The 26,955-nt window shown below is 37.9% G+C and overlaps 1 protein-coding gene across 1 annotated transcript in view; it reads left to right on the top strand.

Annotated features, from left to right (window-relative positions):
- Positions 1 to 26,489, top strand: part of ECD (ecdysoneless cell cycle regulator) — a 29,632-nt gene extending 3,143 nt beyond the window's left edge. The window contains exons 3-14 of the mRNA XM_037055876.1: positions 2,330 to 2,447; positions 4,899 to 4,986; positions 5,103 to 5,281; positions 6,068 to 6,260; positions 7,019 to 7,147; positions 9,237 to 9,365; positions 10,720 to 10,805; positions 21,123 to 21,229; positions 21,364 to 21,547; positions 22,745 to 22,812; positions 24,415 to 24,629; positions 26,219 to 26,489. Coding sequence (XP_036911771.1) covers positions 2,330 to 2,447; positions 4,899 to 4,986; positions 5,103 to 5,281; positions 6,068 to 6,260; positions 7,019 to 7,147; positions 9,237 to 9,365; positions 10,720 to 10,805; positions 21,123 to 21,229; positions 21,364 to 21,547; positions 22,745 to 22,812; positions 24,415 to 24,629; positions 26,219 to 26,437 — 1,715 coding nt within the window. The 3' untranslated portion in view covers positions 26,438 to 26,489. The remainder of the gene's footprint in view (positions 1 to 2,329; positions 2,448 to 4,898; positions 4,987 to 5,102; positions 5,282 to 6,067; positions 6,261 to 7,018; positions 7,148 to 9,236; positions 9,366 to 10,719; positions 10,806 to 21,122; positions 21,230 to 21,363; positions 21,548 to 22,744; positions 22,813 to 24,414; positions 24,630 to 26,218) is intronic.
- Positions 26,490 to 26,955: the final 466 nt, after the last annotated feature.

The raw sequence follows: 26,955 nt of genomic DNA, 5'->3' as shown, positions 1-26,955 counted from the left end.
GTCTCCACCCCTCCCACTGGTCTGGATGAGTGTTTCTTCTTTAACTCCTTGGTTGTCAGACTTCCATACAGTTTGATTTTCTGGCAGTTCTGGTTGTTTTTGTTTTTAAATTGATAGTTATCCTTTCTTTTGTGTGAGGAAGTGGAGCGTATCTACCTATACCTCCATCTTGGCTGGAAGCTCCCACCTCCTTTCCTTCTTTCCACAAAATCATTTTTGTCCAGTGCCATTCACCTAGTTATCCAAGCTAGTTAATAATTCACAATTACACTCAGCTCCTCACTTCACCGTGTTTAGTCAGGGACTAAATCCTAGTGTTATTACTCCTAGAATATGACCCCTTCTCTACATCTGTTTGACTGCGGTCTAGGCCCTCCTTATCTCTTCATCTGGAAGATTGGGATAGTCACCTAGCTAACTTCTCTGGTTCCAGTGTCTCCAGTTTCCTCACACTGTTAAACTTACCTTTAAAAAACACAAATTTGATCGTGTCACTTTTCTGCCTAACATTCTTGAACAGTTCCATATTGCTTCTGGAGGAAGTTTAACATATAAGGTAGATAGAAATAGATACCCTAATTGGAGCTTCTCCAGTTTAACAAATTGAGAGATCTGGGGTGGGGAGAAGAGCTGGTTGGGCTCTTCTTTCCATCTTTTCTTTTTTGCCATGGCGGCTCTTGAGACATTCCACCGTGCACTTGTTTGACCTCATTCTGTTAATGTGGTGTATTCACTGATTGATTTTCATTATTATGTTGAACCATCCCTGCATTTCAGGAATATATCCCACATGGTCCTGGTGTACAATCCTTTTCGTGTGTTATTTAATTCAGTTTGCTAGTACTTTGTTGAGGATTTCTGCATCAATATTCATAGGGATATTTGTCCTGGTTTTCTTGTATTGTCTGTCTGGCTTTAGTTTTAGGGTAATGCTGACCTCATAAAATTAGTTAGGGCATGTTTGCTCCTCTTTAATTTTTGTCAGAGTTTGAGGATTATTGATGTTAATTCTTCTTTAAGTGGTTGGTAGAATTCTCCAGTGAAATCATCCAGTCCTGGACTTTTTTTTGTTGGGGAGTTTTGATTACTTATTCAGTATCTTTACAAGTTATAGGTCTGTTCAGATTTTATGTTTCTCCTCCACCCAATCTAATTAAATTGGGTCTACTTAAGTTGTGTGTTTCTAGGAATTTACCCATTTCCTTTAGGTTATCCAATTTGTTGGCATATAATTATTCATAGTATTTATTCTCTTATAGGTCTCTTTATATCTGTGGAATAGGTGCTAATATCCCCTCTTTCATTTCTGATTTTAGTTCTTTTAGTCTAATCTCTTTTATCCTAATTAATCTAACATTTTGTGAATTTTGTTGATCTTTTCAACAAACCAACTCAGTTTATGTTGATTTTTTTTGTTGTTTTTTTTTTTCTNTCCAATTTGTTGGCATATAATTATTCATAGTATTTATTCTCTTATAGGTCTCTTTATATCTGTGGAATAGGTGCTAATATCCCCTCTTTCATTTCTGATTTTAGTTCTTTTAGTCTAATCTCTTTTATCCTAATTAATCTAACATTTTGTGAATTTTGTTGATCTTTTCAACAAACCAACTCAGTTTATGTTGATTTTTTTTTTGTTTTTTTTTTTGTTCTCTATTTCCTTTATCTCTGCTCTAATCTTATTTCCCTCCTTCTGCTAGCTGTGGATTTAATTTGCTCTTTTTCTTAAGGTTAATTTAAGATCTTTTGTAACTATAAACTTTCCTTTTAGCATTGCTTTCACTGCATCTCTGAAGTTTTGGTATGTTGTGTTTTTGTTTGTCTCAAGATATTTTCTAACTTCCCTTGTGATTTTTTTCTTTGGGTTGTTGAGTAAGTTGTTTAATTTCTACGTATAATTGGATAATGTTCTTGTTTGAAAACTCTGCTCTGTCCCAAGCTTCATACCTGATATTCGAGGAACACTGCTGTCTGTCATGCCTCTGGGCCTTTGCACCTGCTGTTCTGTCATTCTGGAAAGCCTACTCCTGGTCATTCCTTCAGATGAGTATAGCTAAGACATCACTTTCTTTAGGTTCGCATAGTCCCTGGTGCGTACCTCCATTCATCCTCTTGTTTTGAGATGGCTCAGTGGTCCATCTCCTGCTGTCCCGACCCTCAGCTCTTTGAGACTATGTTTCTTGTCTCTTGTTCCGGGTTGCAACCCCAGCTCCTGTTAGAGTACCTGGAGCACAGTCCATAAATGTTTGTTTAGTGGAATGATTCTTTGTATTTTTATTTGCACTGGCAAAGTAATGTGATTATATGATTGCTTTTCTCTTGTTTTTAGGAGGTGTTCCTGCTCATATGTTTGGCGTGACAAAGTTTGGGGATAACATTGAGGATGAATGGTTTATTGTTTATATAGTAAAGGAAATTACAAAGGAATTTCCAGAATTGGTAGCAAGGTATTATATTTATTTTAATAATTCTAACGGTATTTGCCCAGGCTGGTATAGCTCAGTGGATTGAGTGCGGGCTGCAAACCAAAGGGTCGCTGGTTCGGTTCCTGGTCAGGGCACTTGCCTAGGTTGCACATGCCAGGTTCCCAGTGGGGGCCACGTGAGAGGCAACCACACACTGATGTTTCTCTAACTATCTTTCTCCTTTCCTTCCCCTCTCTAAAAATAAATAAAATCTTTAAAATATAATTCTAAGGGTATTTTATTCTTGAAAATGATGACATTTTTATCCATTCAATAATTTTTTTCTGTAGCCTGGTATAAATTGTACAGATTTGAGTCATAGATTTTTAAAGTGACTTCTGTGTTTTCTTTCTTTTCTGTTGTTACTTCCTTTTCTTGAGGAAGAATAAAAGTATCAATCGAGAGTTTACCTTCCAAAAATTTTCAAGCAAAGCCCTCTTATTACACCATTCAAAACCAATTTTTAATGTTTCCTCATTATGAAAGAAAAAATCATTTTTCTTTCATTTTTCTTTCAAAAAATCATTATGATCATATCCATGATCAACAAAATTCTCGAAAGTAATCATCATCAAATTTCTTGTGGGTCTTTAAAAAAACTTTCATACACACACACCACATATTTCACAGATATCTTTACTATGTATGTTATATACCATAACTAAAATTTTTGAGAAATTATATACAGGATAAATTTAAAGAAATATCTGAACAGTTGCATGGATAGCAAAGTAAAATCTTTTTAAAATGGGAATTGATAGTTCTCTGTAATGACCAAGTTTTGCCAGCAGATGGCGCTTTACCCATTTACCAGTTGTCTTGGTTTCCTAATCAGCCCCCAAATTCTGATCTTTTTCTACCCACCCAACCTCTTTCCCAGCAAAACAAAAAGAAAAAACAACAGCAACTTTGAAAACTTAATATTATATTGAAATTTAAAACATACATAAAATTAGAATGAATTCATGTGTAACCATCACGCAGCTTCAAAAATTAACAACTTACGGTTATTATTTATTTATACCTTTCCCCTACATCCCCATCACATAAGAAGATTATTTTAAAGCAAATCTCCAATACTATGCCATTTGATTTTTTTGATACTTTGGGAGGTAAATCTAGATGGCAAGAACTCTTAAAACACTATAGTTAACAACAGCTAAAAATAATTAGCAATGATTTCTTCATGGTAGAATTTTAAATGAATACAAAAATACTTGTTTTCTGTCTTTACAACTATAATAAGAAGGGGGCAAACAATACCGTTTATGTGCAGATTCTGATATTTATGTATCGATGGTTCATACCAGGCCTATAAAAACTCTTTAAATAGTAGGCATCTACTGTCTTGTGAGTTTTTTTGTATTAGAAAAAGAAGGTCTTTCTCTATGTCTCTGCATTAATCTTCCTAAGATGGAGCTGTAACCATTTTACTATCCTGTTCTAAAACCTTTCTGTCTTTTTATCTATAAAACGAAGCTGATTTTCATTGATTCTGCCAACAGTTAAGGTCTTCCTAAAATGACGTAACTGTGCTTCTCTAGTCTTGTTCTTTACTAGTTGTCATTTTCCAAATATCCACCTTCAGTTGCCACTTCCATGTTTTTTTAAACTGATTTTATTGGGGCAACATTGGTTAATAAAATGATATAGGTCTCAGGTGCACAGTTCCCTAACACATCATTTGTATATTGTTTTGTGTGTTTACCACCCCAAGTCAGGTCTCCTTCCATCACATTGCCACCTCTGTGGTTTTGCTCATGGTGTTCCTTCTGCCAAGAACATCTCTCCTTTTCTCCCTCCATTTCCACCCATTAAAAAACCTACAACCATATATATAATATGCTACCTTTTGTGTGACAAGAGAAGAAAATAAGAATTTATATTCCTGTTAGCCAGATTATGCATAAGCAAACTCTAGAAAGATAAATAAGAAATAACAGTGGTGGAGGGGTATGAGTTGGGCAGATAGGGACACAAGTAAGGTTTTTCATTGTGTAACTTCATATGTCTTAATGTTTTAGCCATGTGACTCTTTTATGTGTTCACAAATTTAATTTTTCAAAATAATGCAAATAAGGAAAAACGAAATTCTCTTTCAGGCCCAAGTAACTTATAAAAACTTATCTTGACTATATGTGATTTTTTTCTTTTAAAACCCTATAGTACTTTGTATTTTTTAAAGATTTTTGTCTACTGTTATTTATTTATATATTTATTTTTTCTCCAACTACCGTATACAGTCTAATAGTTTCCTTCAGTGTCTAATAGTGTCTTAAACATTTATTATAGCAATCTAGACATGGTATATACTTAGTTACTAAGATGAATGAAAAAGTATATTAGAATGAGAAAAGTATAAGAAAAATCTGTTTGATTATTAGCAAATAAGTGCTTTATGAATGCAAAATTGGAACTTTTTTTTCCCATTAGGATCGAAGACAATGATGGTGAGTTCTTGTTAATAGAAGCTGCTGACTTTCTCCCTAAATGGTTGGATCCTGATAATAGTGCTAATAGGGTAAGTATTTACAAATTTGGAAGATTTGGGGAGATAAAATCATGTTGCAGCATTTTTAATATGGACCTAGAGTTTATCAGTGCCTAGTATGAAAATTAAAATGTATCATTTTGCAGGTGTTTTTCTACCATGGGGAGCTGTGCATTATTCCCGCACCCAGGAAACCTGGAGCAGCATCCTGGTCACCCACTACACCCCCAACAATCCCACAAGCATTGAACATAATCTCAACACACTCAGAAAAAATCCTGGCGTCAGAATCTGTACGAGCTGCTGTGAATAGGCGCATCAGAGGGTAAAACAACACTTTTATTGCTAGTCAAGGAGCCTTATACATTAGTGCAGTTCAAGTCTTTCATTGACTGTAGACTTTCTTTCACCTGGATTAATGCTAATTTTGTTCTGTCATTGTCCTTCATGAAATTGACTAACAAAATATACTTATATATTTTAAAATCAGGAAACATATCTTTTAATTCCCATTTAAAAGTGTTATAACCCAGTCCCAACATTTTAATATTATTTACCTTAAATATTGTGGCTAAGTATTATTTATATCCATAATAAAACTTTTCTCCCTTAGAAATGAAAACTTAAGGGAGCACAGTGTGCTTGGGTTTTTCAGTAGTTCTGGGCTGTATGTGGGATTCTTACCAGTGGGGACGCATCAGCTTCTGTTCAGCAGAAAAGGCCCAAGTCTAATAACATTAGTTCAGCCATTCAAACTTGAGTAGCTATTAAATGTTTATCACCACTCAGGTCTTAACAGTATTAAAAACCTTTTTAGCTTTGTTTCAGTATATTTTGTACCATTTTTTTAGAAGAATAAACTTTTATTTTATCCTTGTTTCCAACTATGGTGGAGTTTTTGTTTTGTTTTTATTGAACCAACTTAATCCCTTTTTGAAATTTGCCATTTCCTCCCACTTCTCTTCCCCATCCCTCTTTTCTGTGGTTTTTAGTATACACAGTGTTTTTATCTTTACCTCTCTTGTCACTCTCCACATCTCACCGTTGATGCACCGAGACAAGATGTATATTCACACATCGTAAAATAAAAGTCATGTGTTACTTGTCACAGATACCCAGAGAAAATCCAGGCCTCCCTTCATCGGGCGCACTGCTTCCTGCCGGCCGGCGTCGCAGCCGTGCTAAAGCGGAGGCCCCGGCTGGTGGCTGCCGGGGTCCAGGCGTTTTACCTGAGGGACCCCGCTGACCTGCGGGCCTGTCGTGTTTTCAAGACATTCTTGCCTGAAACACGAATAATGACATCGGTAAGATATCACTCTTGGTCATTTAGTTTGTCTCATTGGAGAGTTGAGTGTTATTTTAATTGTTCACAGAAAAAATTGGAAATACTGTGTCCTCATTGCAAGTTAATACCCATTTTTTACTTTTACATCTAGTGAGAAAGATTTCGGGAGACTTGACTCCCTATTTTGTATCTCAGTGTTTCCTAGCTATTTCTGACCATATTTTTCTTATTTGAATAATAATTTTCTCAACATAAAACATATCATTTCTTTTTATGAATTAAGAATTATTTTTTTAGCCCTGGCTGGTGTAGCTCAGTGGATTGAGCGCGGGCCTGCAAACCACAAGATCGCGGTTCGACTCCCAGTCAGGGCACATGCCTGGGTTGCAGGCCAGTTCCCAGGAGGGGACTCACGAGAGGCAACCATGCATGGATGTTTATCTCCTTCTCTCCTTCCCCTCTAAAGATAAATAAATAAAAATCTTTAAAAAAAAATTTTTTTTATCTTCTACCCATCAATATTGCCCTATAGTGAGTGTAACTAATGATAATAATTCCATTAGTGATAACTAAAAAGCAGACAGTAAAGGTAAGTTTTATGGTATGTGAATTATATCTCAAGCTGTTACTAAAAAATATTGGTAGTGAATAGGTTGAGTCTTTGCATTTCGTGTGAATATGAAGCTCATAAATGAAGTTATTGTTATTGACTATGAAATAATATTCAAATTTTTAGTTTCAAGAAGAGACTCATGTCTTTTGTGTTTCGTTGTCCAGGTCACCTTTACTAAATGTCTGTATGCCCAGCTGATGCAACAAAGGTTTGTGCCAGACCGGCGCAGCGGGTACAGGCTGCCTCCTCCGTCTCATCCCCAATACCGAGCCCATGAGTTAGGCATGAAGTTGGTAAAGTTGAACCAGAAAATTTTATTTACTTCCTATATATATATGAGTGCTCTTAAGAGAATAATGGCACAGCATATAAAGTCTAGAAATATATCCAATTTATGTGAAAATGTAGTAAAATGTGACATTTCAAATGAGAAGGAAAAATGGATTATTCTGTAAATGATGATAGAACAACTGTGAAGCCATCTGAATATTAAAGTTGATTCCTCTACGCCTATACCAAAATAAACTATGGTTGGACCAAATATTTAAATGAAAAAATTGAAACCATAAAATTTGAAGAATTTTTAAATCTAAAGAAAAATTTTTATAATCTGAGTTGGAAAGGCCTAACCATGACCTCAGACCAGAAGCTAGAAAAGAAGAGATCAACAGATTTGATTATGTGTGGAAAGGAAAAATCCCATAAGTAAAATCAAAAGAAAGTAAACATGGAGAAAGTATTGCGTTTTCAATTTAAATGACAAAGCTGAATTCTCTAATATATAGAGTTCCTACAGGTTAATATGATTGGAGTTACTAATCAATTAATAATAAATGTTCAGAAACATAAAAAGATAGTCCAGAGAAAAGGAAATACCACTGATTTTTAATATAAAGATATGAAATATGTTGACCTTTGCTCATATAATAAAATAAATATAATTTAAAGCTATGAAATAGTATTTTCACCATTTGATTGGCAAGTATCAAAACGTTTGATGATGTATCCTGAATTGTTGAAAATATATAAAGACGTAGTAATTTCACACATCACTGATGACACTATAAATTGATTTAGTGTCTTAGAACAATTTGTCAGTATCTAACAACATTTGAAATGCACAAACTTGCCCTGGCCGGTGTGGCTTGGTTGAATGATTGGAGCATCTTCCTGTACACCAGAAGGTTGTGGGTTCAATTCTCCATTAAGGCACATGCGTAGGTTGCAGGTTCAGTCCCCGGTTGGGGAACGTGTATGAGGCAACCAATTGCTGCCTCTCTCTCTCTCTCTCTCTCAAAACAGCAATGAAAAAATGTCCTCGGGTGAAGATTAAATAAGTAAATAAAATACACAGACCCTTCTCAGCATCTTCATGTCTAGACATTTACCCTACATGAATTTCACGTGTGCACAAAGGCATACGATGGTACTCACGACAGCATTGTTTGTAGTAGCAACAGATTGACAATTACCCAAATGTCTATTAGGGAAATAGATAAGTTATTGTCTATCTGTGAAGTGAGATGGGTAAATTATGTGTGCGCATATAAAATGACCTCCAAGGCATGTGACTAAATGAAAACATTTAGCGACAAAAGGGGTGGAGTGGGAGGATGTACATGCCCAGACACACACTCTCTGCTTTACTTCCGAAGTGATATGCAAGAAATGGGTAACAGGAGCTTCCTCTAGAGTGATTAGGGAAGCTCTGTGTTTGAGTTATCTTGCCACATGCATTTACTGTATTTTTTAGTGAAAGGACTTTTAAGATGAAGTGATTTTCTCACTTTACTATGTCTGAGACCATGCCCAATTCATTTATAATTTCTGTCAGACAAGAAGCCTGCAAGTCTTTTTTTTAAATCCTCAACTGATTATATGTTCATTGATTTTTTTGGAGAGAGAGGAAGGTAGAGAGAGAGAAGAAAACATCGAGGTGGGAGAGAAACCTCGATCAGTTACCTCCCGTGTATGCCCCAACCAGGGATGGAACCTGTGAGCTGGGTTTGTGCCCTGATCAAGAATCGAGCCCACAACCTCCTTGGTGTACAGGACAGTGTCCCAACCAAATGAACTGCCCGACAAGGGCATGCAAACCTTTGTTAAGCAAATAAGAAATAAATTGAAACTCTAGTTCAATAATTAAGAAAAGAAATCTCTTTGGAGATAACAAGAATTCTTATTTTGTATTATTTGCTTTCCCTTTGTAATTTTTAGCAATCTGTGGAGATTAGGAAACTTGGAAATAAAGTCAAATTTTTCATAAGATTCCAATAATGTTATAAATGTCCACATGTCCATGTGTCCAGTTACCTGACTCTTGAGTGTGGCTAAATGGAAAGAGAGGAACCTGATAATAAAACTATTATCTGTCCCATCTAGGCACATGGATTTGAGATTCTGTGCTCCAGATGTAACCCACATTCTTCTGACTTCAAGAAGTCCCATGTGGCTGCCTCACCACTCTGGGATGGCTTCCTCGACAGTCTGAAAAAGAATGATTACTTTAAGGTAGGACTTACAACACATTTGTAAAATTGTACTACCTAGGGAAAATGAATCCAGTGACTTACAGTCCTGTGGTCCAGTGACTTACAGTCTAATGATTTACAGTCCAGGGATTTACTGCCCTGCAGTTACAGTAGAGACAAGGGTGTGGTGATTGCCAGGGGGAAGAGGGAGGAGGTAGAGAAGGTAAAGGGGGTACATGGTAGTGGAAGAGGACTTGACTTGGGATGGTGAACACAACGCAATATACAGATGATATATTGTAGAATTGAAACCTGTATAATTCTATTAACCAATGTCGTCAATAAATTCAGATGATAAAAATAGTCCTATGATCCATTTTTAATGTGGGACATAATTATAGGAGCTAGAATTTAAAGGAACCATTCTAGTTCAGTGGTAATGAGGGGGTGTCTATGAACTTTATCTGTATTAGAACAATTGATAACACTTATGTAAAGTGGTAAAAATTATTATTTCTATCAGGTGAACATTTGTCACAAATCTGTAAAGCAAACATGAAGACACCAAATAGTAAAGTTAGCAAAGACGGATTTAAAAAATTACAAAGATAACTAGTAAATTTTTCTTAATTATATTCACTCTCACAGTAGTGAAGATATGCATATGAACACATTAATAAAGACTGTTTTTCACGTATACAAAAAGGATTTGAATGGTATTCAGTGTTGTTGAGGGTATAGTGAAATTAATACTCCTATACTTGCCTGTAACATTATAAATTGATAGAACCTTAACTGCAAAGCAATTTAGTCATGTGTTCCAAGAGCTAAAGAAAGGTTCATACTTGGAACCTTCACTTTGGAAAATCTATTTGAAGGAAACATCCAAGAAATAGAAAAGTTCATAAGAATTTGATGATTATAAAGACTGTGTAGCAATATGGAAAAGTGCTTATAGTATATTTTTTAATGAGTGTAAAATACTAAGTATTACTGCCTCTGTAAATGTGTATGTGAAAAACAAATGATAGTTAAGATGGAGCTATGCTGTGTTTTGGTTCTATTTGTACTTTGTTTTATCAACCAACTACTGGTTAATAACCAATTATTTCTTAATAACTAATTAAGTAATAGAAAATGGTAGAAAACCTTTCAAACCAGAAAGAGGCCCTTAATGGTGAAAAGGATTAGGGGCGGCTACATCTAGCCTAGTCCACTTCTTTGGAGGAACCGGCGCTCAGACGGGTGTATTAATGCCAAACAGCGACTAGGGCTCAGGCCTCAGATTCCTGAGCAGCATACCAGGCACCGCCTTACTGAGGGTCGTCGGTGAGCAGGTCATTTTAATGACATCATGCAAACAGTGTTCTCATAGGCCATTCTAATTTTTTTAGGGACTGCTAGAAGGTTCTGCGCAATACCAGGAAAGACTAGAAATGGCAAAGAACTACTTCCAACTGTCAGTAAACCGACCAGAAAGGTGAGTTTATCACTACTTCATCCTGGCAGCAGAGGTGAAGGACATACTTTTAAGGATAGTCACAGAAGTGGGAGTTCACGTATTTCAACAGGTACGGGCGAGGATCATGATTACCAAAGGGGCTGGGGCTGGGGGAGAAGAGGTCCTACGCAGACAGCCTCCGGCACTGGTCACAATTATTATCATCACACAGTGGCTAACATTCTTTGAGGACCTTAAGTGCGGGCCACATTAAACTTGTTTAATTCCCCCTTTCAGCCCTGTAAAACAAGTGCAGTTGTTATTCTCTAGTTACAGCTGAGAAGCCGAGACCAAGAGAGATTAAGTAATTTGCCAGAGGTCACGAGCTCCTAAGTGACTGACGTAGATTCGGACTCAGGCAAATCCTGTCGAGCTGTGTGCTTAGTCATCCCTGTAGTCCTGGCTGTGTTTGGCTGTTCTAGTGGGTCAAAAACACAGGACGAAGCAGGCATTCAGTTTTCAGATCAAAACCATTCTCACCTGCCGTACATCTCTCGGGGGAGAGAAGAAGTGAATACAGGGTGGGAAGGAAATGGCACCCCTTTAGAATTTAATGAAGTTGAATTTCAGTTCTGGTAATGGTGGAGTAACATGTCGGACTGACTCCCTTCCCATTACAATTATAAACCCTGGACAGAATATAAACAAGTTATTTCAAGACACTGGAGGACAGCAAAAGCAGGCAAAAGTTGGAGGGAATAGGACCCTTGAGAGAAGAAAATCACAATTGGTGAGGTCCACATTATGTGACTTGTCTCTGAGGGCACCTCCTTGCCAGGGAAGCACAACTCAAGCAGAAAGTCTTATTGGGCTGAGGAATCAAAGGTCAGAATTTCAGTAGTGGAAAAAATTTAATTTGTGTTTGCAAAATTGAATTGAGATACTTAAAACTATTAATCAGCGTGAAAGAAATAGCTTTGTGTATACTATGGGGGCCTCAGGCTGTGTGTGTGTGTGTGTGTGTGGTTGTGGGCTTTTTTTAAAAGTCAAACTGATCTGGTTTTGAACCCCATGCATTTTGTCACATTTCAACCACCACATATCATATATATTTGTGTAATAGAATGTTCTTTGAAGACTGTGTAAAGCAAAGTTGATGCTGAGAGATGCTAACGCCTGTTGTCTATAAGGTGGTAATGACTTTACAGCAGTCTTTACTCCTTCATAAGTGTCTAGGGACACGTTTGTCCCATTTCTATCAGCTTTATGGCAGTAATTGGCGGCAAGTGGGTGACTTCTTAGCGTATTGTTTATGAAAACTTGGGAAAGAGAGACAGGAGAGGAAGAAGGGCAGCCCTCCTGCCCTGTGACTTAGCTGTCACAGTCAGGGAATCTCCCCCAGGTGGTTCCTTTCCGCCTCTAGGGGGCCAGTCCCCTGCTGAGAACTGTCACCTTGTGGTCTTGGGTTCAAGAGATGTTAAGAAATTAGACTCCTGTAGGAGAATTAGGGCTCCTCGCAAAGATGGATTGGTGTTGGGTAGTTCTTCCTTTTAAATAAAAAAAGTTTGTTGTTGTTATAAAAGTAACATATTCATTCATTACAGCAAATATAAAAAGATGTAAGGAAAAATTTATACCACAGAGTCATCTACTATCATTTTAACCTACTGCCTTCCAGGATTTTTCCCCAATATCCAGCTGATTTTTTAAAAGATTTTATGTATTTATTTTTAGAGAGGGGAAGAGATGGAAAGAGGGAGAGAAACATCAATGTGTGGTTGCTTCTTCCACGCCCCCAACTGGGGACCTGGCCTGCAACCCAGGCATGTGCCCTGACTGGGAATTGAACTGGTGACCCTTTGCTTCGCAGTCCATCGCTCAATCGAAATTAATATAAGACACCTTTATATTAATTTATTCAATCCACTGAGCTATACCAGCCAGGGCCCCAGTTGATTTTTAAAAAATTTTTATGCCGTATAGAAATTTTGTGGCCTATGCATAATTTTTACTCATTATGAACTTATATTTTCCCATGATACTAAAAAATCTTTATAAACATAACTTTTAAATAGTTGTACATTTCAGCAAATGAATGTACCATAATTTACTTGACATTTTTGCTACTGGCAAAAAATTGCAAATTGCTTAAGTGTCTAAAATTTTAATTATGTTCCAGAAGATACATTTATTCCCTAAACCAGGATAATTTGTAAACAGCTTAAAACCAAACTGACATCTTCTTCCAGATCTGTTATTGAATTTGCAGTTTTTTAAATAGCCGAATTAGTATCATGCACTGCTTCCCACTGTTGTTTTTTTTTTTAATTCTCACCCTGGAATATGTTGTTGATTTTAGAGAGCAAGAGAAAGAGAGAGAGAAACATTGATTGGCTGCTCCCTGTACACACCATGACGGTTTGTCGAACCTGCAACCAATTATTACCCCTGACCCAGGATCAAACCCGCAGCCTTTTGCTGTGTGGGACAGCGCTCCAACCAGCTGAGCCATCCGGCCAGGGGCCCCACTGTCTTTTCGTGGTACCACGAGCCTCCTGTCACCGCAGGCCTGGCTGTCCTTCAGTCTGAGTCCCTAGGTCCCATCAATTGTCTTGTGTCCTGCATTCCCTGTTCTTACTGCCCAGCTACTTATTTCTTGAACTGTGGCAATTCCTGCTTGTTTCTCAAGCTCTAGTGACTCTTCTCTTCCAATTCAACTTTCACAGCCAGGAGAATCTGGTTGAAATAAATCTTTAATCAGGTCCCTCCCCTTTCCAGAAACTATGAGATTGTGATAGTGAAGAATTACATGTGATCTGAGTGTCCATCAACAGCAGATATATGAATGGCAATGTATTTATATGATGGACTAACCTCCAATCAGTTATTTAGAGTTTAGCTAAATAGACATAACTCTAATTCAGGATTTCACCATCTTGGCACTATTTACATTTTGGACCAAGATAATTCTTTGTTGTGGGTGACTTTCCTGTGCACTGGAGGGTGTTTAGCAGCATCCCTGGCCTCTGGCCAGTAAATACCAGTCAGACTCCCTCCATCTCCAGTTGTGATAGCTGAAAGTGTCGCCACACATTGTCAAATGTCCCCTGGGGGACAAAATTGTCCCCAGTTAAAAAACTCATTTATATCCACTTATTCAACAAATACATTTGAACATCTCCTGTGCCATACCCTATTCCAGACACTGGGGATCCAAGCGAACCCAAAGTTTCCCTGTCCTTATAGAGCTTATATAAAAGCTGTGTATGGGAAGAGAGGTGGAGGCTGCTATTTTGGCTAAGCTGGTCAAGGAGGCCTTTCTGATGAGAACAGACCTGAATGAAGTGAGGGAGTGAGGCAAATAGGTATTTGTGGGAATAATAACATTCCAGGTAAAGAGAACAAACAGCAAATACAGCACAGAAACACACACATGCGCACGCACACACAGCGGCCCAGAATCACACTTGTTAGAGCAGCAGGAGGACGGACCAGACCTGGGAGTGGTGGTCGTCACGGGGAACGTTAGCCTTATCTATGATGTTGTTGTAAGTACATGTACATGTTGCTAGTTTAATATTTTATGTTAGATGTGTAAATGCAATCATACATTTAGACTAAAAGTAAATATAACTTATAATTCTGGGTGGTAAGAATATGGACATTTGTTATATTATCCTTTGAATTAGTCTGTATTGTTTAAATCTCTTAAAACTAAAATTAAAAATAGCAAAAAAGTCATCACTGATCACCCACAAACTTCCTAGGCACGTTAGGCTCACTGCGCTCTTGTCCTGGTCCATCTGTTCAGCCTGGTCTCCGTGCTGAAGCCGATCCCAGTGCCGCTTGCTCTCTGAACATGCTCCTCACTTCCCTGCCTCAGTACAAATGCTCCTTTTCCCTCTTGCCTAGTTTCTCTACCCTGTTTTACTTGTTAAAATCCTCCCCATTTTTAAGGCCTAACCCAACTACTTCCATTCTCTGTCTCACTTTTTTTTAATCTCTGTGCCTTTATCTCAGTGAATGTAATGACCTTCTCCTATGACGCTCCGTAGCCTTAGTATTCTTATATGACTTACAGTTTGTAATTTATTATGATTATTTGTATATTTTTCCTTCCCTAGTAATAGTTACATAATGTGGAGTAGGGACAATATTTTTATCACCCATGAGATTTAGGGAGGTATGCGAATGTTTATCACATGAATGCAAGTTCATTGTATAACTTGGTTTGCTCTTTCCTAAATAGTACAGACAAGGTTCCATCAATTTATGGAAGTCACATCAGCATCATAAAGTAACTCACTCATAAAAGTAATATCTGTGTATATTTCCCTATCAGTTTGTAGTAGGAAGAGCACAACATAGTGTCAGAAGGCTTGACTTCAAGCCTTTGCTCTGTCCAGCTAAAGGACCTTGCAAAAGTCATGGAACTTCTCTGGGCTCTGGAGTTTTCATCTTTAAAACAGCACAGTAATTGGAGGACTAAATAAGATAATGCGTGTAAAGCACTATCTTAGCATATAATACATGTTTGATTAGTTTTTGTTCATACTCCCCTCTGGGTTTTCTTTTCCTCGCATACTATATATGTATATAAATTGAAGGAGTCATTGTACTAGGTCAGCTGCTTCATGATCTTGCACAGGGCTGGCTGCAGAGCCAGCGGGGAGGGCAGGCAGGTGGTCTCTGCGTCTCCAGCCTTCATTCCAGTCAAAGCAGGTTGTTTCTTTCCATCAGTGTCACTGAGCTGTGCTTGACAAATAAAATTCTGAGGTATTTAAAGTGTACGTTTGGTGACTTTGGTGAAATATAAGTACTTTGTAGGATGGTGGAAAGGATTCCACTGCCTAGTTAATTAACACATCCATCACCTCGCTTTATTTGTTTTCAGTGAGAAAATTTAAGCTCTGATATCTTAGCAGATTTCAGTTACTAATAGTTTTATCAACTTTAGTCATAATGTTGTACAGTAGATCCTTAGCCTGTAGTCATCTTACAGCTGAGAGAGTGTACCCTTCTTCCAACCGCTTCCCATTTCTACTTCACCCCTCAGTGCCTGGCATCCGCTTTCCTCCTTTGTGTTTCCATGAGTTGGGCTTTTTGTTGTTGTTAATTTCCACGTATAACTCACCCTACAGTACTTATCTTTCCCTCTCTGACTTATTGCACTTAGCACAACGCCCTCAAAGTCCATCCATATTGTTGCTAGTGGCAGGATTTCTGTTTCTCTCATGGCTGAGTGATACTCCATGTGTGTATATAACATATCACATCTTCTTTATCCATTCATCTGTTGATAGACACTGGGGCTGTTTCTGTATCTTGGCTATTGTGAATGATGCAGCAATGACCATGGAGTGCAGCTGTATTTCTAATACCCTGTTTTCATTTCCTTTGGATAAATACCCAGAAGTGGAATTGCTGGATCATACGGCAGCTCTGTTTTTCATTTTTGAGGAGCCTCCGTACTGCGTTCTACAGTGGTTGCACCAATTTACGTTTCTTCCAACGGTGCATGAGGCTTCCCTTTTCCCCACATCCTCCCTGACACTTGTTGCTTCTTATCTTTTTGGTGATAGCCATTCTAATGGGGTAATGATTTGCATTTCCCTGATGATTAGTGATATTGAGCATCTTTTTAGATACCTGTTTGCCATGTGCATATCTTTGGGAAAATATCTATTTAGTTCCTGTGCTCATTTAAAATTTTTTTAATTAAATTTATTGGGGTGACACTGGTTAATAAAATTCTATGGGTTTCAGGTGTACAATTCTGTAACATAACACCTGTATATTGTATTGTGTGCTCACCCCCCCCAAGTCTAGTCTCCTTCCATCACCATTTACCCACACTGTATCTTCCATATCTCTTGCCTCCCCTACCCCCTTTCCCCCTGCAACTCACTATACTATTATCTATGTCTATGAGGGGTTTTTTTGTTGTTGTTTTGGGACTGGGTTTTTTTTTTTTGTCTTTTGGTTTTTTTCACTTAATCCCTTCAACTTTTTCACCTAGCCCTGCAGTTCCCCTCCCCTCTAACAGATGCCAGTGAGTTCTCTATATGCCTATTTCTATTCTGTTTGTCAGTTTATTTTTTAGATTCCACATATAATTGAAATCATATGGTACTCGTATTTCTCTGACTGGCTTATTTCACTTAGCATAGTACTTACCAGGTCCATCCATGCTATAGCAAAAGGTAAGATTTCCTTACTTTTTATGGCTAAGTAGCATGTAAATGTACCACAGCCTTTTTATCCACTTATCTGCTGATGGACACTTGGGTTGTTCCCGTATCTTGGTTATTATAAATAATACTGCAACGAACATAGGGGTGAATGTATCCTTTTGAATTAGTGTTTTCGGTTTCTTCAGATAAATTCCCAGAAGTAGAATCCCTGGGTCATAAAGCAGATCCATTTTTAATTTCTGAGGCATCTCCATACTGTTTCCCACAGGGGCTGCACCAGCCTGCGTGCCCCCAGCAGCTCCGGGGATGCTCCTTTCTCTACATCCTCACCAACACTTGTTCGTTGATTTAGTGATGATGGCCATTCTGACAAGTAGGAGGTAATACCTCATTGTGGTTTTAATTTGCATTTCTCCAGTGATTAGTGATGCTGAACATCTTTTCATATGTCTGTTGGCCACCAGGATATCCTCTTTGGAGAAGTGTCTGTTCAGCTCCTTTGACCATTTTTTAATTGGATTGGTTATTGGATGTTGAGTTGTATAAGTTCTTTATAAATTTTGGATATTAAGCCCCTTACCAGATATATCATTGGTTAATTTGTTCTCACATTTAGTGGGTTATCTTTTCATTTTGCTGATAGTTTCCTTCGCTGTGCAAAAATTTTCCAGTTTGACATAGTCCCATTGTTTATTTTTTCTTTTGTTTCCCTTGCCCAAGGAACAATATTGAAAATATATTGCTACAAGAAATGTCCAAGATTCTTCTAGGATTTTTATGCTTTCAAGTTTAACATTTAAGTCTTCAATCCATTTTGTCTTTATTTTTGTATGTGATGTGAGAAGGTAGTCTAGTTTCATTGTTTTTGCATGTATTTGTCCAGTATTCCCAATACCATTTATTGAAGGGACTATCTTTTGTGCTCTTGCCTTTGTCAAATATTAATTGACCAGAAATGCCTGGGTTTATTTCTGGGCTCTCTGTTTTGTTCTGTTGATGTGTATGTCTATTTTTATGCCAATACCATTCTGTTTTGTAGTATAGTTTGGTATCAGGTAGCATGATTTGTCCAACTTTATTCTTCTTTCTAAGATTGCTATGGCTATTTGGGCTCTTTTTTGGTTTCATATACATTTTTGGAATATTTGTTCTAGTTCTTTGAAATTTGCCATTGGTATCTTGATAGGAATTGTGTTGAATAATACATTGCTTTGGGCAGTATAGATATTTCATGATGTTAATTCTTCCTATCCATGAATATCATATATGCTTCTACTTTTATATCTTCTTTAATTTATTTCTTCAGTGTTTTATAGTTTTCTAATAAAGGTGTTTTATATCCTTGGTTAAATTCATTCCTAGGTTATTGCTGTTGTTTTTGAAAAATTTATTTATTTATTTTTAGAGAGAGGAGAAGGGAGGGAGAAAAAGGAAGAGGAACATCGATGTGCCAGAGATACTACATTGATTTGTTGCCTCTCACACGCCCCCAGATGGGGATCTGGCCCACAACCCAAGCATGTGCCCTGACTGGGAATTGAACTGGTGGCCTTTTGGTTCGCAGGTCAGCACTCAGTCCACTGAGCCACTCAGCACACAGCCAGGGCCTTAGGTATTTTTTCTGATGCAGTTGTAAATGGTATTGTTTTCTTAGTTTCCTGTTCTGATAGTTCATTACTGGTATATAAAAATACAACATATTACTAGATATTTATTTTGTATCCTGCTACATTACTGAATTCATTTATCAGTTCTACTAGTTTTTTGGTGGACTCTTTAGGGTTCTTTATTAGGTATCATATCATCTGCAAATAATGANGGCCCACAACCCAAGCATGTGCCCTGACTGGGAATTGAACTGGTGGCCTTTTGGTTCGCAGGTCAGCACTCAGTCCACTGAGCCACTCAGCACACAGCCAGGGCCTTAGGTATTTTTTCTGATGCAGTTGTAAATGGTATTGTTTTCTTAGTTTCCTGTTCTGATAGTTCATTACTGGTATATAAAAATACAACATATTACTAGATATTTATTTTCTATCCTGCTACATTACTGAATTCATTTATCAGTTCTACTAGTTTTTTGGTGGACTCTTTAGGGTTCTCTATTGGGGATCATATCATCTGCAAATAATGATAGTTTTACTTCTTTCTTTCCGCCTCCACCCATCCTTTAATTAAATTGTCTCGTTGTTGTTGTTGTTGTTTTGTTTTTGTTTTGGGACTTTTTTTTTTTGCTTTTGAGTTCTATCAGTTCTGTAAATATTTTAGATGCTAAGCCATTATCAGATATATAATTGCATAAATTTTCTCCCACTTAGTAGGTTGCCTGTTGGTTTTGTTCGTGATTTTCTGCTGTATGAAGCAGTTGTTCTTTGAGCCCTTTTATGGAGTTCCTGGTAAATTTTATTTGTGAAAAAGGCGTTCATATCCTAAAACAAATATTTACAACCAAATCAGACTAGGTAATTCCTTTCAACTTTAAAATACTATATTTTTGTGATTATTATTCTGATCATTCTTTTTAAAAAATATATTTTATTGATTATGCCATTTCAGTTGGCCTATTTCCCCCCTCCATTCCCCTCCACCCTGCACATCCCCTCCCCCACCATTTCCCCCCATCTAGTTTATGTCCACGTGTCTCAAGTTCTTTAGATTCCATATTTCCCCCACTATTCTTGCCCTCCCCCATCTATTTTCTACCTACCGTCTGTGCTACTTATTTTCTGTACCTTCTCCCTCCTTCTCCTCCTCCCACTCCCCTGTTGCTAACCCTCTATATGATCTTCATTTCCATGGTTCCACTCCTGATCTAGCTGTCCTCTTGGTTTGCTTTTGTTTTAGGTGTGGTTGTTGATAACTGTGAGTTTGCTGTCCTTTCACTGTTCATATTTTTTTTATCTTCTTTTTCTCAGATTAGTCCCTTTAACATTTCATATAATAAGGGCTTGGTGATGATGAACTCCTTGAATTTGATCTTATCTGAGAAGCACTTTATCTGTCCTTCCATTCTAAATGAAACCTTTGCTGGATAGAGCAATCTTGGATGTAGGTATTTGGCTTTCATGACTTGGAATACTTCTTTCCAGTTCCTTCTTGCCTGTAAGGTCTCTTTTGAGAAATCAGCTGACAGTCTGATGGGAGTTCCTTTGTAGGTGACTGTCCCCTTATCTCTTGCTGCTTCTAGGATTCTCTCCTTCATTTTAATCTTGGCTAATGTAATTATGATGTGCCTTGATGTGGTCCTTCTTGGGTCCAACTTCTTTGGGACTCTCTGAGCTTTCTGGATTTCCTGGAAGTCTATTTCCTTTGCCAGTTTGGGGAAGTTCTCCTTTATTATTTGTTCAAATAAGTTTTCCACTCATGGCTGTTCCTCTTCCCCTTCTGGTACCCCTATAATTCAGATGTTGGAACTTATAAAGATGTCCTGGAGGTTCCTAAGCCTCTTCTCAGTTTTTTGAATTCTTGTTTCTTCATTCTTTTCTGCTTGGTCATTTTTTTCTTCTTTCTGGTCCACTCCCTTGATTTGAGTCCCAGTTTACTTTCCATCACTATTGGTTTCCTGTGCATTTCCTTTCATTTCAATTAGTTTAGCCTTGTTCCTCTAATTTGTGACTAAAATCAACCAGTTCTGTGAGCATCCTGATCACCAGTGTTTTGAACTGTGCATCTGATAGGTTGGCTATTTCTTGGTTGCTTAGAGTTATCGGCTCTAGGGCTTTGAGTTCTTCTTGAGCTATGATATTTTGGTCTGTTTGCACCTGTCATGTGTGAGGGGCAGAGCCCTAGGTGTTCACCAGGGTAGGGTGACCCAGTTGCTGGGTTGTGACACTGTATGTGGGGGTGGGGTCAAAGAGGGGCAATGGCAGTCCCCTCTGCTGCTCCCTGCCACTGCGGCCTGTGCAGTTCCTCTCACTGCTCGCTCTGTCTCACTGCTTGCTCCTTCACCTGGTTTATCGGTCTAGCTGAATGGTTCATTGTTGTTGGACTTTCATATAGTTCAATTTTCTGTGTTTGGTTGCATTTTTGTTACTAAAACTTTGTTGTTTTTAAACTTGGTTGTGCGAGGAGGCACAGTGTTTCCACCTACGCCTCCATCTTGGCCGGAAGTTCTTTGAGCATTCTTATTAAAAAAATTCTTGTGTCTTTTATTTTTTTATAGCTCTCTTGCTATGAGCCCAGGTGAAGAAATCTTAACCTTGTTACAGACATTACCACTTGATATTGAAGAGCTTAAGAAAGAAGAAACTAATCTTCTCCCAGAAGATGGTAAGTGATGGACCAGGGTAAAGCAGATGGGTTAGAAACAAAAGTAAAACTAAGTCTCATAGGAGCCTTCTCCAAGGGTGCCTTTCATGTGAATGTAGCCTAGTGTGGCAGCACCATGCTTTCTCCTTTTTCAGATGACCAGTGGTTAGATCTCTCACCAGACCAGTTGGACCAACTACTACAGGAAGCTGCAGGCAAAAAAGAACCAGAGCCCCCCATTTCCAAGAAGGAGGAGAACTACGACTTAACACAAGTCTCAAAGAGCATGAAAGCTTTCATATCCAAAGTCTCAACCCACAAAGGAGCAGAGCTGCCTCGGTAATTTGTGCTAAACTATAACTATCTATCGAGGTGTCCTACCCACGGCCTGCGGGTTCCAGGCAGCCCAGGATGGCTATGAATGTGGCCCAACACAAAATCATAAATTTACTTAAAACCTTTTTTTTCTTTTGCTCATCAGTTTTTGTTAGTGTTTGTGTATTTAATGTGTGGCCCAAGACAACTCTTCTTCTTCCAGTGTGGCCCCGATGCCAAAAGGTTGGATACTCCCGAATAGTTAGTTTTAACCGAGATGTTGAAGTCATCCATCATTGCCAGTCCCATACATTTTTGTTTTAAGTAAATGATTTGTACTGCTTTGTGTCCCTGTTTTGGTACCTAGTACCATGATAACTTACTTATATGGAGTCAGGTTTCTGTAACCTTACCCTTTGCAACCCTTAAAGTAATCACTCAACAGTAATCACTCAAAATCACTCAATCACTTAAAGTAAAAGCCACCGTTCTCAGAGCTGTTAGGGCAACCATGCACTTCTTTCAGCATTTACTCAGAGCCTTATGGGCTCTCAACATCCAGCGCTCAGCAAGCTCAGACTTCTGGTCTCCTACTTGCAAGCATATTGAAAGCTTCAAACTCAGAAGGGTGGGATAAAAGGGTTCATCAGAGGAAAAAATAATAGAAGAAATGGGAAGTTACATCTGGCAAGTAATGGGGGAAAAGGTAGATGGAATTGTTAATTGCACAGCAAATATAGCTTTATTAGTGTTGATGCTCTGGAGCTTATGAGATACTTAAAATTTATGTGCAGTATCGTTCTTAATTTTATTATTTTATTTTTAAAGGTTTTATTTATTTATCTTTAGAGAGAGCAGAGGGAGGGTGAGGGACAGGGAGAGAAACATCAATACGTGGTTGCCTCTCACAGGCCCCCAACTGGGGACCTAGCCCCACAACCCAGGCACGTGCCCTGATCTGGATCAAACCGGCCACCATTTGGTTTGCAGGCCAGCATTCAGTCCACTGAGCCACACCAGCCAGGGCAATACTTTTTAAATGTTTGATTTTTAAAGAGAAATACCTTCTTTTTTCTTTCTTTTTTTTTTGCTAATGTTAGATATTGCTTATGGGAAGTGAAGTGAAGGTAGCTCTAGTAGTTCTTCAGAATGGCATTACTTTAGAAAAAGCTTCAAAGAGTTACGTTCAGGATAAATTGTTTTTTCCCTTTAATCTTGCAGAGAACCTTCTGAGGCTCCAATCACTTTTGATGCAGATTCTTTTCTTAATTATTTTGATAAGATTTTAGGTAAGTTATAGTGTGATGTTTATTTTCATTTTGAAACTGGTAAGTAGTATGGGTAGGGCAGTGGAGCATTGGATCTCTTGGAAGACAAAGTACGTTCTCTTCATAAGTTTGCGCTGCTTTCAGTCATGAATCCCTGCCATCTTGAATGGTTTTGCAGAGGATGCTTAGCTCAGTGTTTGACATAGAAGTTGCTCATATTTGTTGAATGAGTGAATACTGTGTGTTTAGATAGAGTTACCTTGGCTTCTATATTATGTTACTTTTCTCTTTTATACTTACTGAACTTACATGCTAATAATGAGACATATAGCCTCATTTCTTTCTGATAAAAGAAATCAACAAAGGATATAAAAAGGCAAATATAGAAGAAATATAGTCAATAAATATTTTAAAATAGTTAACTATTTTCAGGAAGCAAGTAAATACACAGGAAAAATAATTACTTTTTTTGCCCTTCATATTGGCAAAAACTTAAAAGACTGATGCTAACCAGTTTTCTCCAGGGCTGGAGGAACGAGCGCCCTTCACACTGTGGGGTAGAGGGACACGTCCTCTTTCCCTGGGGCCGCTCGGTGCTCTGGAGTGTTTCTGGCCTCTGACTTAGCAATTTCAAACTAGGAATTTACTCTGTGAAAAGGACACATGTGCTACTATGGTGATTGCAGTGTTGTAGTAAAAAAAAAGGGATATCCTAAATGTCTGTCAAGAGGGACATGGTTAAATAAATCATAGTGCGGTTGGGCCTTGAGCAACACGGGGCTCAACTGTGCAAGGCCACTGACATGTAAATGCTATGAATGTATTTTGCTTACAATTTCCTTAATAACATTTGCTTTTCTCAGAATACAGTATATAATATGTATACAAGATATGTGCTAACCAACTGTTATCGGTAAGGCTTCTGGTCAACAGCAGGCTATTAGTGAAGTTTGGGGGGAGTCAAAAGTTATATGCATTTTTCAAGGGTCAACTGCATATCTGTATCATGAAATACTTAATAAAGAATGAGGTTCATCTATATGTTTTGACAGAGTAGGACCTCCAAGACATCCACTTACTAAGTGGAAAAGCAAGTCATCGTTCAGTGTGTATATTTGTGGGAAAAATACAACCATCTTTATATATATGTACAGACCTGCATAATAGTCTGGATAACCACCCAAGTATTGAAAGATGCCTAACTCTGGGAAGAGAGTAAAAAGTGAGACAGTAATTCTACATGGCTTGCATGTTTACATCAAAATGTATTCATGCATTGTGTAGTTTTTAAATTTTTAAGTAAAAAAATTTTAATTATGGGGGTGTGGGCTGGGATGGAAGTAAAAGGCAGAAAACTCTACTTGAACAATAATTAAATAAAAATGCTTACAATTTTTTTTTGATTAATTGAAGTCACTTTTTTTTTTAAAAGCTGAATCTTTTAGGTCAGCCTGTGTATTTTTCTGCAAATATTTGCCACCAGTACCATTTTCTAGAAGTGATTTTTGTGAAGGAGTTTGCCTATGTATATTGGTTCTTTCCTGCAAATAATATTCTGAGCCTTTTGAGATGTATAATCAGAATTTTTTTTCACTAAGTCGCTTTTTCTGTGTTGGGGTGTAGGGCCAAGGCCTCCTGAATCAGACTCCGATGACCTCGATGAGGACGACTTTGAATGTTTAGACAGTGATGAGGAGTTGGATTTTGAAACACGGGAGCCTGGGGAAGAAGCATCGGTAAAAGGAGCACTTAATGATCTCAAGTCGTACATGGCCCAGATGGACCGGGAATTGGCCCACACCAGCATTGGCAAAAGTTTCACCACCCGGAAGCAAATGGTATACATGTGTTTAACTTCTTTTCCTTTCTAAGTCTGTTACAAAGACTAGCTACAACCATATTTTATCTTAATAGGGTTTTTTGGTTTGTGATAATATTTTTCTGATAAATTTGATTTTTTGATTTGAAATAAATAAGAACACTAATTTTTCCTAACTCTGGAAAGCTGAAGGATTATTAACTTTACTTTTCTAAACATAAGCTTAATTGTATTGCTTACTCTATATTATCTGTCAGGATTTAAAATAAAGTCATGTGATGTGTTGAAATTAGTATTTGGGTTGCCCTGGCTGGTGTAGCTCAGTGGATTGAGCGCTGGCCTGTGAAACAAAGGGTCCTGGTTCAATTCCCAGTCAGGGCACTTGCCTCGGTTGCAAGCCAGGTCTCCATTAGAGGGTGCGTGAGAGGCAATCACACATTGATGTTTCTCTCCCTCTATTTCTCCCTCTCTTCCCCTCTCTCTAAAAGTAAATAAATAATATCTTTTTAAAAATTACTTTGTGGTTGAATACTAATATTAACCAATTAATTGTTTAACATGAGAAATGACCTTAAATATCCAAATATTTTTCAAATATTAATAGTGATTGAATTGTAATTTAGAGCCAAATTTAGAATTCATCTTCTGCTAATGTCTTAAACTTAGTTTTTGTACCAGCACTGTCTAACCCTGGACAAAGAAGTTAGGGAAATAGAGTGAACCCTGGAATTTCATGGATCGGGGTTGGAAGTCTGTCTTTGCTGTTCACTGTGACTGTGTCCATTAACCAGTAACCCTCATGTCATAGAACTAACATGAGAACCAAATGAGACAACCGTGAAACCCAAAATGGGCCCTTAGTTTTGGTCATCTAAACCACATTTAAAACTATAGTCACTTCCAGTATTGCCAAAATCTAATAGAAACTATACATTATACTTATCTAAAGCAGTATTTCTTAACTTTCAATTGTGAATTAGAGTGACCTAAATATATTATTAAACTATAGATCCAGGTTGTGTGTCTGGGCTGCGCCAGAGGTTTATATTGCTAACAAGCTCCCAAGTGATGCACATTGGAGTAGTGAAGCTATAAAGGTTTATGGGTCAAGTTGCATCTTGCATATTTTTTCCCAGCCTGTGAAATCAGAGGCTCCAGTAACAATTCAGAGTCTTTGTGGTTCAACTCCAAAAAGCTTCAGGTTTTTACTTTGTTGTTTTTTTTTTAATTGGGAGCAGACGGTGAAGAAAATCTAGTTTCTTTCACTTAGAAAAAAATATTTTAATATTCTTTTTATGCTTTTTTTTAACTCTTAGGCATGCTATAAATATACCTCCTCAACCTTGGTTATCTCCCTTGGGCTATCAAAATAGGGAAGAAATTTGTTCAGTTTGTAGATGCTTTTCTTAGAAGTGTCTTATGACCTTTGGTACCAAATTTGAATACGTGTTTTAAATAACATGGTTCATTAGACTTCATTCTTACTTTCTATCAAGAATAATAATTTGGAATTTAGTTTTACATTGTTGCTTAGTTAGCTTTGAATTGTAACTACCATCAGTTTAATGGCATATCACCCCACGATTTCCTTTTCCCTCCGTGTATAAGGAATCTACCAGGAAGAATTCAGATGAGGAGGACATTGGTGCAGGAGGATCTGTTATGACACCGGTGGATGTAGACCTGAACCTGGTTTCAAATATATTGGAATCGTACAGTTCCCAGGCTGGACTGGCGGGACCTGCTTCCAACCTCCTACAGAGCATGGGCGTGCGGCTGCCCGATGACACCGACCGCAGACCTGCAAGTGAGCCAACGGGAGACTGAGGGCGAGCCTCGCCCTGCTTTCTGTCTTAAATAAATGTTGGGTCTGAGTGTGCTTATTTCTAGCTTACAGTGTTCTTTTAGTAAAAATGTTTATTACAGTTTTCACAGGTTGCCCCTCAAGTGTTGCCCTGTCTGCAGGGGTCTCTGTGATCTCCGAGGGGTGCACACGGGCACTGAAGTCAGCAGAGAGAATCAAGCCCCTGAGATGAGATTTACGTGCTCCTTGTTTACAGTATTGCTTAGTTTTATGGAAGATTAAATGTTAGGTAGAGAAAGGAAGGTAGTCAAAAATAAGGAATGAGTGAGTTGCTTTTTTATTCCAGGTATCAGGAATGACCTTGAGCCCGGTTCACTCTGGTGACAAATATATTTAATATTTTACCTGCTTTTACTATTCTACTTCATAGGCCACTGGGTTCTTTTTATCCTTAACTCCTTCATAATGAATTGCCACATAAACAGTCACCAGCCAGGTGAACCCTGGACCATAGTTTCTTTTTATTTGTCTGTCATTTTCA

The sequence above is a fragment of the Sturnira hondurensis genome, unplaced genomic scaffold, assembly GCF_014824575.4.
Source record: "Sturnira hondurensis isolate 20B ecotype Veracruz unplaced genomic scaffold, ASM1482457v3 Scaffold0008761, whole genome shotgun sequence".
Taxonomy (NCBI): domain Eukaryota; kingdom Metazoa; phylum Chordata; class Mammalia; order Chiroptera; family Phyllostomidae; genus Sturnira; species Sturnira hondurensis.
The sequence above is the reverse complement of the archived record's forward strand: the minus strand, read 5'-3'. Positions and strand labels throughout refer to the sequence as shown.